The 16,045-nt window shown below is 43.6% G+C and overlaps 1 protein-coding gene and 1 long non-coding RNA gene across 2 annotated transcripts; both read right to left on the bottom strand.

Moving 5' to 3' along the window:
- Positions 1–1,229: 1,229 nt before the first annotated feature.
- Positions 1,230–3,716, bottom strand: LOC129523657 (uncharacterized). Its single transcript, XR_008667228.2, has 2 exons — positions 2,555–3,716; positions 1,230–1,760 (listed from the first exon to the last, which is right to left on the bottom strand). It is a non-coding gene; the product is annotated as an uncharacterized lncRNA (long non-coding RNA).
- Positions 3,717–3,956: 240 nt separating this feature from the next.
- LOC134758803 (proline-rich protein 2-like) lies at positions 3,957–4,719 on the bottom strand. The gene is made up of 2 exons (XM_063708059.1): positions 4,427–4,719; positions 3,957–4,120 (listed from the first exon to the last, which is right to left on the bottom strand). The coding sequence occupies exons 1-2, from the start codon at positions 4,716–4,718 to the stop codon at positions 3,957–3,959; spliced, it is 456 nt and encodes a 151-aa protein (XP_063564129.1). The 5' UTR covers position 4,719.
- Positions 4,720–16,045: the final 11,326 nt, after the last annotated feature.

The raw sequence follows: 16,045 nt of genomic DNA, 5'->3' as shown, positions 1-16,045 counted from the left end.
ATTAGCAGTTGCAGAAAAGATTTAGTCAAGTTTGTTTTGCTTATAGCAGGAGTAAGAGTTATGGATAGGAAGTAAGCATGGAAGTTTTACTATCGTTAAGTTTGATAGGACTTTGTATTAAAGATTAGTACTATGGTGCACTCTAAGCTATGGAAAGAAGGTTATAAAAAGATTTTATATAAGAAAATATCTTGTATGGTAAATTCTTGTCCTGAAAGGAAATGACTGGCTGTTTAAAGGAAGGATGTTTAGGACAAGTCAGAAATTTTAAGAATCTTGTAAGAGGGCCTGTCATGAAAGAATTTAATAATTAAAGGAAAGAAATTGCTAAGATCAACACTAAAGTTATTTTAGCCACCCAATAACGTATTCTCCCAATGATATTGTAAGTTATAAAAGATGGCCTAAACCTAATAGTATTCCCTAATGGCAAGTCATGGGGGAAATGTATGTTTTCTCAAAACAAATGTTACTTTCATATTAACATTTCTGGCAATGTACAGCAACATCTAGCGGAGGCAAACTGGTATTACAATCCATTGGTGTAGCTAACAGCTAACAAACTGCTGTCACAGTTATGGTCTATAGGATCTCTACTAACAATGGTAAGCTAAATACTCATATTCTAACCCTATATTTCAAGCCTTCTTGAAAAATTTATCTCTTTTCACCTAGAAACAATTAAACCTTAAATGGTGCTATGAACAGAGCCACACATGGACACACCATTCTTTTGAGAACCCTTAGATCAACCTCAGAAGAAGCCCCAACTGCTCTCCCCTGCCACAGCACTCCTTTTCTTTCTTTTCATTTTTTCTCTCTTTTTTTGTTTTTTGAGATGGAGTCTTGCTCTGTCACACAGGCTGGAGTGCAATGGCATGATCTTGGCTCACTGCAACCTCTGTCTCCCAGGTTCAAGCAATTCTCCTGCCTCAGCTTCCTGAGTAGCTGGGAATACAGGCGGATGCCACCACGCCTGGCTAATTTTTGTATTTTTAGTAGAGATTGGGTTTCACCATGTTGGCTGGTCTTGAACTCCTGACCTCATTATCCACCCACCTTGGCCTCCTAAAGTGCTGAAATTACAGTCGTGAGCCACTGCGCCTGGCCCACAGCACTCCTTTCCAACAGGAAGTACCCAGAAAGAGTTATGTTTGCCAAGCCCAGCTCGGTCACGGAGACCCTAACCCAGCAGCACTAGTGGAATTAAAGACACACACACAGAAATATAGCATGTGGAGTGGGAAATCAGGGGACTCACAGCCTTCAGAGCTGAGAGCCATGAGCAGAGATTTACCCACTTATTTATTAACAGCAAGCCAGTGATAAGTATTGTTTCTATAGATTATAGATTAACTAAAAGCACTCCTTACAGGAAACAAAAGGATGGGCCGAAACAAAGGGATGGTCTCTGGCTAGTTATCTGCAGCAGGAACATGTCCTTAAGGCACAGGTTGCTCATACTATTGTTTCTGGTTTAGGAATACCTATAAGTGGTTTTCTGCCCTGGATGGGCCAGGTGTTCCTCGCCCTCATTCCGGTAAACCACAGCCTTCCAGCATGGGCGTTATGGCCACCATGAACATGTCACAGTGCTGCAGAGATTTTGTTTATGGCCAGTTTTGGGGCCAGTTTATGTCCAGATTTGGGGGCCTATTCCCCAGCATGTCCCCCTTCTTGTTTTTGCAGGGCAATAAAAGCAAAGGCAGCTTTATCACGGTGAGCTACTTCTCGCAGGAGTCAGGATCTGCATCTGCAGACTACACAAAGACAAACAACACAGATTAATAACACAATCATCATTGAAATCACAGAGCTTCCAAGTGTTTTCATCCATTTTAATGGGTTACTGGCTGCTAATCCGTCTGCAGCTCCTTCAAGCACTCCAGTTCCTGGTATTAAGGTCAGATGTGCCTGGGATGCTTTAAATATTTGTTCTTTTAACTTTGCAATATCCAAAGACCAGTTTGTAGAGTGTCCTTCTAGATGCTTTTTTATTCGTTCCCAAATTTTGATCTTATTAAGAGCCATTAATAGTTTCCACAAATCCTTTTGTTAATCTCCTACAGCGGGCCATATCATTGGAGGTTGAGGTGCCACTATACCGCCATGTTTCCAGATAATAAGAACTCTTGCCATACTTCTTACCATTTCTACCATCTGACTGTTTTGTTCCGACCAGCTGAACATAGTGTGGCCATGGCACACAGACTCAGAGGTACAATTCAAGCTAAACATCCCCTTAGGAGACCAATCAATAATGATTCCATAGGAATCATTGTGCAGCACCTCTGCCTGTTCTGCAATGCAATATTCCCAAACAAGTACATTGATTTTTTCTGGCCAGGTTCAATTCTGTTTACAAATAGGTTTTTGAGGGTGGTATGCCTTAATTATAGGAGCAGATTCATTATGGTAAATACTAAGATCAGAAAGCATGTGTAACTGGGTCATAGAGTGATTACATTCAGGCATTATTGCCAGCCAAGATTGATAGATATGCCCAATAAGTATAATTGTTCTCTGTGTCAGCACTTGCTGAAGGAATACTCACAGCAATGGTGATCACCGCTCTCATAGCTATCATTAAATTACTCATTGTGACTGGTTGTCCCACTTTCCTCAGGTTTTCTTCCACCATCTGTGACAGCTTCTTGATCTCTCCCCAAGTAGGTGGCTGTGTTTGACGTGTATTGCTCGTGACAGTTGGGGTCCTCCTCAGCATCAGTCTTGACATGGCTGCAACTGGGGGGTCCTCAGGATTCTCCCAGAATCTCTTCCACAGCATCCGGCTCATGATAAGGTTTTAGGTGTCTTGATGGTATCTAAATCAGCTGCTGGTTCTGGCCTGGAGAAACACAAGCATAATCTCTACCCCAAGTTATTATTTTACCTATTTCCCAACTTTTTGTTATCAGATCTCTCCACCAAACCAGTTGTTCTGCTTCTGTCTTTGCAGCTGGTTTCTGTAGATGCTGTTCAGCTGCTGATAGCATCTGGCCCTTAGGCAGGCTCAAAAAATTTAAAGTCAATAATGCTAGATTCAATTGTATATGCAGTGTCCCATAGTCCCTGTTTCCCCCCGCCCCCTTTGTTTTTGCTACTGCTGTTTCAGGGACAGATTCATTCTTTCTACTATGGCTTGTCCTTGAGAATTATATGGGATACCAGTAATGTGTTTAATATTCCACATAGAGAAAAATGTAGCTAGAGCTTGGCTAGTACAGCCTGGGGCATTATCGGTTTTAATAGAAGCTGGAATGCCCATCACTTCAAAACATTGCAAAAGGTGACATTTAACACAGGCAGAAGACTCTCCTAATTGGCATGTAGCCCAAAGTGGGAAAAGGTGTCCACACATACATGTACATAAGCTAGTCTCCCAAACGAGGGAACATGTGTGACATCCATTTGCTAAAGAGAATTAGGTTCCAATCCTTGAGGATTAACTCCTCCTGTAAAAGATGAGGAATGCGCCATTTGGCAAATTGGGCATCACTGGGTAATAGCTTTAGCTTCTTTCCAGGTAATGCTGTATCTGCGTTTGAGACCAGAGGCATTAACATGGGTTAAATTGTGAAAGTGTCTAGCATTAGATATTGCAGTAGCAACTAGGCGATCAGCCATTTGATTCCCTCCAGTTAAAGGTCCTGGAACAGGTGTATGAGCCCTAATGTGAGTGATATAAAAAGGGTGCATTCTACTCCTAACTGCTATTTGCAATTGGGTAAATAAAGTCATCAGTTGTTCATCTGTATGAAATCATAACTGAGCATTTTCAATTAATTGTGTGGAATGAACCACGTATGAAGAATCAGAAATCACGTTAATAGGCATATTAAAAGCAGCCAATACCTCAATTACAGCTATAAGCTCTGCTTTTTGAGCTGAAGCATAGGGGATCTGAAAAATTTTACCTTTCCAGCCAGAGTAAGAAGCTTTACCATTACTAGACCCTACAAGGAGCCCAGGGACCCCAAAGCAGGGAGCAAAGGATGTTTCTCCCACCTGGAGCACAGCCCTGTTGCAGAAGGCACAGTCTCCGCTCCGGGAGCCCGGCAGGGATCCAGGGCTGGTGGGGGAGGGGGTGCCCGGGCGGAGCTCACCTGCGGCGGTGGGTCGTAGGGTCCCTGGCTTGTGGAGAGAGGCTGGCGCTGTTCCTTGGCTCCGCTCCCCAACGGGAAAAGCGCCAGGAAGTCGGGTTCCCGGCGGTCTCCAGGCTCTAGCCCACCCGCGCCCAGGCCGCACCCACCGCGTCCCCTCCGCCCCCACACACGGTGTGGAGCGTCCCGACCGGGCGTCAGCGGGCAGGGCCATGCTGCTCCGGTGGACGCCCAGAAGCGCGGAGCCCCTTCCCAGTAGGGCCTGGAGACCACTCTACACTGGCTCGGCGGCCCTGGGACTCGGGCTCCGGCTCCCGTGGTCTAACCCCTCCTGGGGGCTGTGTCCTCACCGGACGCCAGGTCGCTGGAGACCTCTGGGTCGCCCCGGCTCCTGGCGGCTCCTGGTGCCACGCGGTCCGGAACTGGCTTGCCTGACATGAGAGGGACAGAGCGATGCGGCTGGCGGGGCTGGGGGTCCCCGCTAGGTGGGAGAGCGGCGGGGCTGCTGCTGACCGGAGCAGCCTGGGTCTGTTCGGGAACCGTCGCCCTGAGGCCCCTCTGCCCCGCAAACCCTCCGGGTGCAGTTTGGGAGTGAAGCCGGACACCAAACACCATCCACGCTCAGCCCCACGTGGGTCCAGGAGTCCCAAGCCCAAGCCCCTGCACCTGTATTTTAATTTTTTTAAAAAACCTGAGGGTTAAAGTCAGGCAAGTCAGCTGACTCAGTGTTTGCCTCCTGCTGCCTAGATGTGACCAGCGTCTTTTGCTGGCAGTCAGAGACCAAGCCCCCCAAGGCCTTCCAGGACCCCCTGACTGGTGAGGCCATCCTCTGCAATTATGAGCAGCACTGAGGTGCTCCCTACCCAGGGTCACTGCCTGAGCCGGCTAGAGGCCCAGCAGGGGCCACTGGAGCTGTGAGACCCAACCTCCCAGAAGCTGCCTCCTCCTGCCCAAGGAGGCTGTGCATCCTCACTCAGGGCTGTGAGGGGGAATGAGGGCAGCTCACAGGCTAAGGGGCCGCTGAAGGCAGTTTTTGTGGACAGCTGACTTGCGAGCCTGGAGGAAGAGTTAGGGTGTGTGTGTGTGTGTGTGTGTGTGTGTGTGTGTGTGTGTATGTGTGTGTGTGACAGAGAGAGAGAATTATTTCATTCAAGGACATCTGCGTGTCTCAGTAGAGTAGGAGTGAACAGCAGCATCCCTGCAGAGGAGCAGCATGTGGACAGAGTCACAGGCTGGCTGGATCACAACAAATCCTTGTGGGTCAAGGAGAGTGGGTTCCCTGGTCAGCTGCGGTCTGGGTTTTGTGTTTGCCTTTTCCTGCTGTTCCATTAAGCCAGGACACTGGGGCCAGATTGCCCTCAGCCATGGCCAAGGGTTCCCTGACAAACTGGGGAAGACGAATTCCCTTCCCAGCCAAGGGGCACAGGTCAGAGCAGCCTGTTCAGTGTGGATCTGAGCTCAGAGAGGGGTAGCAACTGTCTCAGAGTTACAGAGCAGGTCAGTGGCAGGGCCCGTGTCCCTGACCTCCAAGCTCTATGTCTCTGAGGAAATATTCCACCCAAGAGCATGAGAGTTCTCTGAGCATGGACTCCCTGGCAGGTGAGGTCATTTTACCCATTATCTCTTTTCATCCTCATTGTGTGTGTGGTTTGTATCAATGTCCCCATTTTATGGCAAGAAACTTAGGCACAGTGAGGAGCAAAGGCCTGTGCAAAGCTATAGAGCTCAGAAGTGGCTGAGCTGACCAGACAGGCTTCCTTCACCATTGCTCTGCTCCATTTGGAGGTTGGACAATATGCCTTGGGACCAACAGCCACAAGCTTGTGTGGGCTCAGGGGAGATATTCATTAAAAACTAGAATCCATGAAGCTTCCAGCCCCACTCATTTCTGCAGGGGCAGGTGGCTGTGCTTGGCATGGGCTCCTCATTGCTCAAAATAGAGCCTTCTCTTCCAGATAGAGCCTATTGTCCCAAAGGTGAGTGAGGTTGCAGCCCAACCTGGGCAGGGTGATATCTTCTGGGCTAGACTGGAAACTCAAGCCTTGGAGCTGGACAAGTTATGTCTTCTGTCCTGCCTCAGTCACTCCTAGGCTGAACGACTCTGGCCACATTGCTCTCTAAGCTGCTGTTTCCTTATCTTTAAGATGGTGACAATGACATCTCTTTCCCACCGTAGCTATTGGTGTTTAGTAACTCGTCAGCCTTAGGAGTTGGCATGCATATTCTCTGGCATTACCCAATGGCTGTATTTGTGAGTTTTCCCTGGTCTATGGGGACCTTCCTGAGGGCAGAGGGCAGGGACCAGGTGTCACTTGACTCAGGACCCAGACAGGCACAGCACAGCCAGAACCAGAGGGGGCAGGGCCTGGGTATGATTGGAATCCAGGCATCTGGCCCAGTTTTTCTGGCTCTGTCTCCTTCCCCACCTTTTCCAAACTGATCTAAGGATCAGATTTGCCATGCTGCCCAGGCATCCTGGTGGCCCTGTCTGAAGAAGCAGCATCAGAATTTCTCTGGTGCCAGCTGGATGACTCAGAGAGAAAAACTGGTCACCAAGTTCTGCTTCAAGTGGGTAGGGAAGAAAGCTACCACTTGCAGCTACTTATTATGTGTCACCAGCCAGGCACTTTTCCTACTTAGTGGTCACCTCAGCTAAGTCATAAAGACACAGAAAAGAGTGCCTTGTCCCAGGTTCACAGCTGATAAGTGGGGTGTGGGAGAAGAGGTGCTGAAATCCACATTTATCTAAACCTTTCAGACCCATGTGCATTTCTCCATTTTTACCACATTGTCCCCTCCTTGGTGACAGCCTGGGCTGCTGCTCCTGCCTCTCACTGGCCTCTCTGCCTCCAAGCTGCCTGTGCCTTAGGAAGCTCCATGTTGCGCTTTCAAACCAGCAGCCCAATCCATCCCTCACCTACTTGTGCCTTTCAATGACTCATTGTCCTCAGAAAATGACCCTGGCTCCTAGGTGTCCACACCTTTGTGGCCCTGGGTGCAGTGGCTCACATCTGTAATCCCAACACTTTAGGAGGCTGAGGTGGGTGGATCACCTGAGGTCAGGAGTTCAAGACCAACCTGACTAACATGGCAAAGTCTGGTCTCTACTAAATATACAAAAATCAGGCAGGCATAGTGGCGAGCACCTGTAATCCCGTTACTCAGGAGGCTGAGACATGAGAATAGCTTGAACCCGGGAGGCAGAGGTTGCAGTGAGCAGAGGTCACACCATTGCACTCCAGTCTGGGTGACAGGGCAAGAGTCCATCTCAAAAAAAGAAAAAGCAAAGAAAAATGAAAAAATGAAATAAAGTGATCTACACCCCTTCTTTCAGAATCCTGAACCTGATAATCCTGTTGCTATTTGGTGTTAAAAATGTGCTTCGAGATGTTTCTTTTTTGGGGGGGGCGGGGGGATGGAGTCTCACTCTGTCACCCAGGCTGGAGTGCAGTGTCACAATTCAGAGATTTTTCTTTAATGATAATCTCAGCCTCTTTAATGATAATTCACCAGCCTTCGCTGCACTGCCAGGAGACCTTGAGATTGTCCCCCTTCCCTCTTTATGAAAATGTGCTATGTTTCTAGACAACATGGAAAAATAGAAAAGTGCAATTATAAAAAAAAAAGCAAATCACAGATGAAAACTTATGGTAGACTTTATATAAACCCCCAAAACAGGCAACACTCAAATGTATATTGTTTATAGATAAAATTGCATAAAGTAAATGATAACACAAAATTCAGATAGTGGTTACATTGGAATAGGAGGTTAATAGGAGACTTCGGAGGTATCCACTTCTCAGGAGTGTGTGAGGGTTTTATGTAGCCAGACTGAAAGTTTCATGAGAGTAGAGACCAATATTTTTTCTTCATTTTATTTCCTAAGCCTAGCAAAAAGGATGGCACATCGTGTCTGCTAACACACACTTTTCAGTTAAATGAATAAATACACGACCTTGTAAACGGTCAAGCTATGCAGATCAAGACTTTATTATTATTAGTTACTATAGTTAATTAATAGATTCAAATAGAAGGTAATAAACCATAGGACTCAGAAAGCACTACTGAAAGTTTAATGTTAAAGTCGCACTCTTGGGTAAATTAAAACTCTTAGTTCCTAAATTTGTGACCATTATAATTACATTTAAATTGCCACATGAGTATGAAACATGAAATCTGACTGAAGGCAAGCATAATTTAGAGGAAAAGGCAAAAAAAGAAAAAAAAAATGAAAACCTGACTGGGTCAGATCCGCAAGTTCTACTCTGTGCTGGTTTTGTTTTTGTTTTTTGTTTTTTGTTTTTTTAAGACAGAGTCTCGCTCTGTCATCCAGGCTGGAGTGCAGCGGTGCTATCTCAGCTTTGCCTCCCGGGTTTAAGCAGTTCTCTGCCTCACCCTCCCGAGTAGCGGGGATTACAGGCGCCCACCATGTCTGGCTAACTTTTGTATTATTAGTAGAGACGGGATTTCACCATCTTGGCCAGACTGGTCTCGAACTCCTGACCGCGTGATCCACCCGCCTCGGCCTCCCAGAGTGCTGGGATTACAGGCATGAGCCACCGCGCGGCCTCCGTGCTATTTATTTATTTATTTTTGTATTTTTAGTAGAGACAGGGTTTCACCATGTTGGTCAGGCTGGTCTCGAACTCCTGACCTAGCGATCCGCCCGCCTCAGCCTCCCAAAGTGCTGGGATTACAGGCGTGAACCACCGCGCCCGGCCCTCTGTGCTTCTTTTAAGGAAATAGTTCTCCCTTCTGGTGGAGAGGGAGGCTGGCTGGAGGACTCTGGGCCCTTCTGTCCTCCCCGAGGTGGCAGTCGCTGATCTCTGCTCAGGTGTGAGGGGCGCCGCGATGCCCTGGGCCTAAGGCTGCCAGGCCCCGCTCCTCCTCATTCCCCTGGACTCTTCCACGGTGGGTGTCTCTGTGCCCCTGCATCTTCCTGTGCGTCCCTCTGATGAAAGGGTCGGTGGCAGCTTGAAGCTGGTGGGAGGAACTGGCCGCAGGCTGAGGAGGGCTCGCCCAGCTGCGGGAAATGCTCTGGTTGACCTTGGCTTTCTGTGCACCAAGCTGGGTCTCGACCCGAGGTTGGAGCCGAGGCGTCCCGGGGCTGAGCGACCCTGGGTGCGGGTGCTCCGGCTGCTGCTGCGGTTCCTGCTGTGCTTGGTTGGGCGGCGGCTGATACCAGCGCCCACCAGAAGTGCAGGAGCCATCCCGCAGGCGGGAGGAGGTGCTAGCTAGCCATGGTCCCTGAAAACCAGGCTCTGCTGACAAATCTCAGACGCCAGAAACAGAAGAACCCAGAGAAACTGCCCGAGAAACCTGAGCCAAACAGATGGACTGTTGGAGGAGCTGAGGGTGAAGCTCCGGTAACTCCTCAAAGTGGAACAGCAAAGTCAGCACCAGAAATAGACAAGAAAAATAAAATTTCAAAGAAAATTAGAAGAAATCAAAGGCAGATGCCAAAGCAGCGAAAAACCCTCCACACCACAATAGAAATGGAGTTGATGAAAGAGTCTGAGAAATGAATCTTAGTCACTGAGAGAAAGGACAGCAGTGAACATGGTCAGGTGCTGATGATTCTGGTCCACTGGATCCCACCATCCCTGGGAGAGTAAATACCATCCCAGTCATCACCCAGCAAGTTACCACCGCAGCATTTCCCATGTGTTCCAAAATGAATAAAGGTGATTCTCATCACAAGTGCAAATAAAAAGTCATTTATCATGTTTTTAATCTAAACTGTCACAGTTTAGTTTACTATTTTGTTCTTTTTGTGCTAAAACATTTGTTTTTCATTATTTGAGACAGAGTCTCGCTCTGTCACCCAGGCAGGAGTATGGTGGTGCAATCTCAGCTCACTGAAACCTCTGCCTCCTGGGTTCAATTAATTCTCCTACCTCAGCCTGTCCAGTAGCTGAAAACTACAGGCGTGTGTTACCACACCTGGCAAATTTTTGTATTTTTAGTAGAGACGGTTTTTCACCGTGTTTGCCAGGCTGGTCTCAAACTTCTGACCTCAGGTGATGCACCTGCCTCGGACTCCCAAAGTGTTGGGATTACAGGCATGAGCCACCCCATCTGGCCAAACATTTGTTTTTCATATATTTTTAATTTTTTTAAGGCAGAGTCTCACTCCTGCCCAGGCTGGAGTGCAGTGGCGTGATCTCAGGTCACTGCAGCCTCTGCCTTGTAGGTTTGAGCAATTCTCCTGCATCAGCCTCCCAAGTAACTGGGATTACAGGTGCCTGCCACCACATCCAGCTAATTTTTGTATTTTTAGTAGAGACAGAGTTTCACCATGTTGGCCAGGCTGGTCTTGAACTCCTGACCTCAGGTGATATACTTGCTTTGGCCTCCCAAAGTGCTGGGATAACAGGCATGAGCCACCGCACCCAGCCACATTTGTTTTTTAAAAGTGGCAGCCACAGTTCCTGTCTAGATATATTTTGAACTTTTGTATGTTAACTGTAACATAAACTGTTATGTTTTAGGTAATGTAAGATTGGTGTACACAAACTTTACAGATTACTGTAGGGTTCAGCAAATGATGTATATAATGACATTTTTATCTCTAGTTTTTGATGTATAAATCTTCCTTCAGAAAAGATTGGCTTCTTTAAGAAATGACTCCACAAATTCAGGCTTATTTTATAAAATGGCACAGTAGTAAAAAAAATTTTTTTAATTTTTTTTTTTTTTTTTTTGAGACAAGGTTTCACTCTTTTTGCCCAGGATGGAGTGCAATGGCATGATCTCGGCTCACTGTAACCTCCACCTCCCGGATTCAAGTGATTCTCCTGCCTCCTCTTCTTGAGTAGCTGAGATTACAGGGGTGCACCACTGCGCCCAGCTAATTTTTGTATATTTAGTAGAGACGGGATTTCACCATGTTGGTTAGGCTGGGTCTTGAACACCTGATCTCAGGTGATCCACCTGCCTCAGCCTCCCAAAGTGTTGGGATTACCGGCGTGAGCCACCGCACCTGGCCTAAAAATGGATATTTTTAATTAATAATTTGTGTTTTCAAACATGCTGAAGTCTTGTTTTAGTAAGTCTGGGGATAGTTGACTAATTTTATTTTGTTTTTTTATGGGGTGTTCAAAAATTTTGATTGATTGATGAGTAAACAAATCATTTTCTTTCAAATTTCATAGATCTATTAAAGTGTCAATATATTTTTAATTAAAAAATGTCTTTCAGTATTGTTTCAGGGATTTACGCCTAGTGGAATCTGCTCAACCTGTTAATCGTTGTCTCCTGACAGATTCCAAATCACTGTCAGTGTGCCTGTATGACTCTTCTTTCCATAGTCTTTGAATTAAATTTGTGTTACTTCTTTGAATGTTATATAATACAGCTCATATGTTTCAAATGAAACTACAAGGTAAAATGAGTTATGACTTAGTATAAAGAAGCTGTTAGCAACTCAGTATTACGTATACAGATGGATGTGGCTCAACAAGAATTTAGACAAAAATATTGAACTGTAACAGGTTGCCATGACTTAGTCTCTAATGAGTTTATAGATAAATCTATATTTCAGCACATATATCCAGTTGTGTTCAGTACCTCTAAAGGTGGTATATCAAGAATTCTTATGCTACTGTCTGAGAAAACAGACTCTGCTGTTACCTAGGAAGTCAACCAGAAGGCCGGCCGGGCGCTGTGGCTCATGCCTATAATCCCAGCACTTTGGGAGGCCAGGGCTGGTGGATCGCCTGAGGTCAGGAGTTCGAGAACAGCCTGACCAACACGGTGAAACCCGGTTTCTACTAAAAATACAAAAATTAGCTGGGTGTGGTGGCACATGCCTGCAATCCCAGCTACTCAGGAGGCTGAGGCAGGAGAATCACCTGAACCTGGGAGGCGGAGGTTGCGGTAAGCAGAGATTGCGCCATTGCACTCCAGCCTGGGCAACAAAAGCAAAACTCTGTCTCGGGAGAAAAAATAAAATAAATCAACTGGAAGGCATTTTTATAACCTTGCACCACATAACTAAAAGCTGAAAGGTAGTACTAATAAATGAAAGCTACATCACATGGAAAATGGTAATCCAGAATTTAACTTTTGATATTTAAGTATTTGAACTTTTGATATAAAAAATTTGGTAAAATAAAGCTTTTGGTAAGCTTTGTGTAGCTTGACATCAGCATAAAGTAGGAAAATATCTTAAAAACAAAAACCTACACCAAAAAAAACTAGTCAATGCTTATATAGTGATCTTTGTGCTGTGGGAGTCCAAAGCAAAACATTTGGTGAACTTGATATTTATTTTGAGCATATTGGCATACTGATAAAATTATTTGAGTGATACATGTCCACATCTCAAAAATACAGCCTTGTACTATGAATAATGAAAAGTCTTTTTCCTCAAGAGGATCCTGATTCTCAACCCAACATATATGGCAACGCTTTCCTTTGGTTCCTCCAAACTGAGGCCTCATTAAGGCTCAGATATGGAGTGAGAGGGACCCAGCAACAGACAATGTGAAACAAGAAGGATGAGGTAAGATGGTCAGATCTTAAGGCTCAGGAATTGCCTGGGGAATCTCAATATAATGATGTCAACTATAAAGCTTACTGGGTTAAAAAAAAAAATCAAAACATAAAAAGCTGAAAATTCCATGAGTTGACTTTGGTGGGAAGGAGACTGTAGAATTTTAAGCAGTTGTGCCAAAAGGATTGAGTCAGAATGACATTTATCTAAGTATTATTAAGGCAAAGGTTTACAAACACGTAAGTATTTGTTCCAAATCTTATTACCGCAGCAATATTCTTTTCTGTAATGTCAGCTTCCCCAAGCTAGGGATGCCATAGACAAACTAAGACAAGTGCCTAATATGTTGTAGGTAATTAGTTTCTAATTTCAACAAACTTTCAATAAACTCTGTTTCATGTATAAATCTCATTGAAAAGCACTGTGCAGTAGCTATTTCTCTCAGTGATTTCTGGGATTTTCTGTTGCTTGATTCAAAACCAACCTTATTTGAACCCGATCATTTCTAAAGTTCCAAATGTAATAACAAAAGAGAGTAGAAATGAAACCAAGTCACCCCACGCACTTCATGTCCAATATATTTGGTTCTGCAAATGAACCAAAAACCACACAAGCTAAACAATAGTGGTTCAAAATTCAACCTAATTTCAATTGTAGCAGTCAAAACTATATGCTAAAATTAGCAAAGCCACAATGCAGAATCCCTTAGGCTGTTATTCCAGGAAAAATAATAAAATTCTTATTTTGGCATTTTTCAAAAGAATACACTAAATATGACAAAATATACCCAGTTATTAAAAATCTTTGAAATATAAATTGTTATTCTTAAATATTTGCTATATTTAGAAGAGCCTTTCAGTGAAAAATGCTTATAGCTACTATGTATAAATTAAAACAGCCCTTGGAAAAATAGTATCTTTTATTAATAATGTAGATTGAAGCTCCAAGGATGTAAAATAATTTCTCCTGGGCACATAGCTCATGTCCCAAATCAAGCTCAAATGAAGATATGTAACAGTCATAAGTTATATTATTAAATTAAAATACTTCTAGAAATAAAAATAAAAGGAGAGTTATAAAAACAAAAACAAATTAAAAAAAGGAAGTGGATTCCTCACAATTACTCCTAAGGTATGGATTAAACCTAAGTGTTAATCAACAGGTGAATGAATATAGAAAATGTGGTATATTTACACAACGAAATGCTATTCTGCCCTTCAAAAGAAGCAACTCTCGTTATTTGCAACATCAATGAACCTGGAGGACATTATGCTAAGTAAAATAAGTCAGCAGAGAAAAGAACCCACTTAATATTATTTTTCTTTTCTTTTTGAGACGGACTTTTTCTCTTGTTGCCTAGGCTGGAGTACAATGGCGTGATCTTGGCTCAACGCAACCTCCACCTCCCGGATTCAAGCAATTCTCCTGCCTCAGCCTCCAGAGTAGCTGGGATTACAGGCATGCGCCACCATTTCCAGCTAATTCTTCATTTTCAGTAGACAGGGTTTCTCCATGTTGGTCAGGCTGGTCTCGAACTCCTGACCTCAGGTGATCTGCCCGCCTGGGTTTCCCAAAGTGTTGGGATTCCAGGTGACAGCCACCTGCCCGGCCACATAATATTATTTTCTATGTAGAGTGTACAAAAAATTTAAACCATAGAAGCAGAGAGTAGAATGATGATTGCCTGGAATTGGGGGTGGAGGAGATGTTGGTCCAAAGTAATGGGTCTTCCTTATGTCTCTTACCTTAACATATAAGCTATTCTTCTCTGTTTTGATTCACCAGGGAATGGAATTATATCCTGAAAATCAAAACTGAAGGAATTATGTATTTGTTAAAGCAATGCAGGTTGTATACTGAAATTTCAGAGGCTTAGAAAAATAACATATCTTCTGCTCACATCACCATCCCCTGTGGTTTTTCTTTCCTTTTTCTTTTCTTTTTCTTTCTTTCTGGTTAAGACCACTTCTTTGTGCTCTTTCAGGAATCACATTATATTTTATCTACTATCTTCTGCGTTCTTTTTCTTCAGTGACTACATTTAAAAAGAGATGCAGAGAAGACACATTTGCTTCTTATCCACACATCACTTTCACTCACTATTAGTCAATGTGGGTAGAGCTGAGAATAGCAGTTTCCTGGCAGGACAGCCACTTCTTAGCAATATAGAAATCACTGAAAGAAAAGTATAAGTCTTTCATAAAAAGCTAATGTATTTTAGGCAAAATAAGCATATGAATCATAGTAAAATGCTTCTGGTAAAATAAAGATTCATTTTGTTGATTTCTATTACACCAGGTAATATTTCACCAAAGGCTAGCAAATGTATAGCCAAAAAAGTAATATCGTTTGAAATAAGAATATTGTGAATAAAGTTATTCTGTCAATAGAACATGACTTCATAGTCTTACCTGTAGCTGTACAACATCAAATGCTTTTCATTAAAAATTGTATTTTATACAAGTATTCAATTTCTGTCACCTTTCTTCTCTATTTCAATGCCTTCTTCACTTTACACCAATAAAAAACAAGCCAGCTGGTGCCAGGAAAGCACATGGTGCTATTGCCATTTTAATGACAATGAGTAGCACTTGTGTGCAAAACACTGTTATTTAACACAAAGTACCGGTTTTCTATTTTTCCCTAAATTTACTGAAAAAATTTTTAGCTAAGAAGACTTTTATCTCATTCAAGTGTGTTTTATAAAATTTGGTTGACATTTAAGTGTCTCTGACTTACCTGGAATATATTATAATTTTTCATGAATCCAGGTTGAGTACTATAAATAAACAATCTTTTACTAAAAGCCTTTCTGAGGCAGAGTAGGATACATCAAATTTTATTATAATATGGTAAAAGTGTGTTAAGCATGTTCCCAGTAATCTCTCTGAACACAGAATTCTCAGTTCCCAGTATTCACCTTGAGTCACTCAGGGGAAATTGGTATCTCTGTAAGCAGGCAGAAGAAGGTGCCCAGTGGAGGTGCAACACATTGCATGGAAATGCTGTCCACATGCACCTATGGGGTCTTAATTTAATTGGGCTGTGATTTGCATGACTAGATACTTACTGAATCTGGTCATACTGTTTTTGGCAGCTAATGGCATTTGTTCCCCCATCAGTTTTCTAGTTATTTGCTTTGCTGAAAAATAAATCTTTTGCTAATTGAAAGACCAGATTTGCAATTTTCAATTTTTACATGTGAAAGCAAATCAGAGAATAATAATATGTGTATGTAGCATGCATTTTCCTGCCTATCAAAATTCTTCTTGTATTGCCTTGGAAACCCTAGGAAGCTACCTGAATAATTCTCCCTTCAAGTTGTTTAGCCAAGATTTTAGATTTCAAAAGATCCATAACTTAATAATTGAGCAAAGCAAAAATCTTGTCTTTGCTTCTTTTTAGTAATCTGGTCATTTCAAAAAGCATGGCAATTATGCAAAGC

This window comes from Gorilla gorilla, chromosome 6, assembly GCF_029281585.2.
Source record: "Gorilla gorilla gorilla isolate KB3781 chromosome 6, NHGRI_mGorGor1-v2.1_pri, whole genome shotgun sequence".
Taxonomy (NCBI): domain Eukaryota; kingdom Metazoa; phylum Chordata; class Mammalia; order Primates; family Hominidae; genus Gorilla; species Gorilla gorilla.
Note: the sequence above shows the minus strand (reverse complement) of the source record. Positions and strands in the feature narration are given on the sequence as shown.

Bases quoted from the DNA above. Each gene is read 5' to 3' on its own strand.
- LOC134758803 (XM_063708059.1), bottom strand. From the start codon at position 4,718: ATGGTGTTTGGTGTCCGGCTTCACTCCCAAACTGCACCCGGAGGGTTT. The intron at 4,121-4,426 runs AGACCACGGGAG...AGGGACCCTACG, and splicing joins CACAGCCCCCAGGAGGGGTT to ACCCACCGCCGCAGGTGAGC.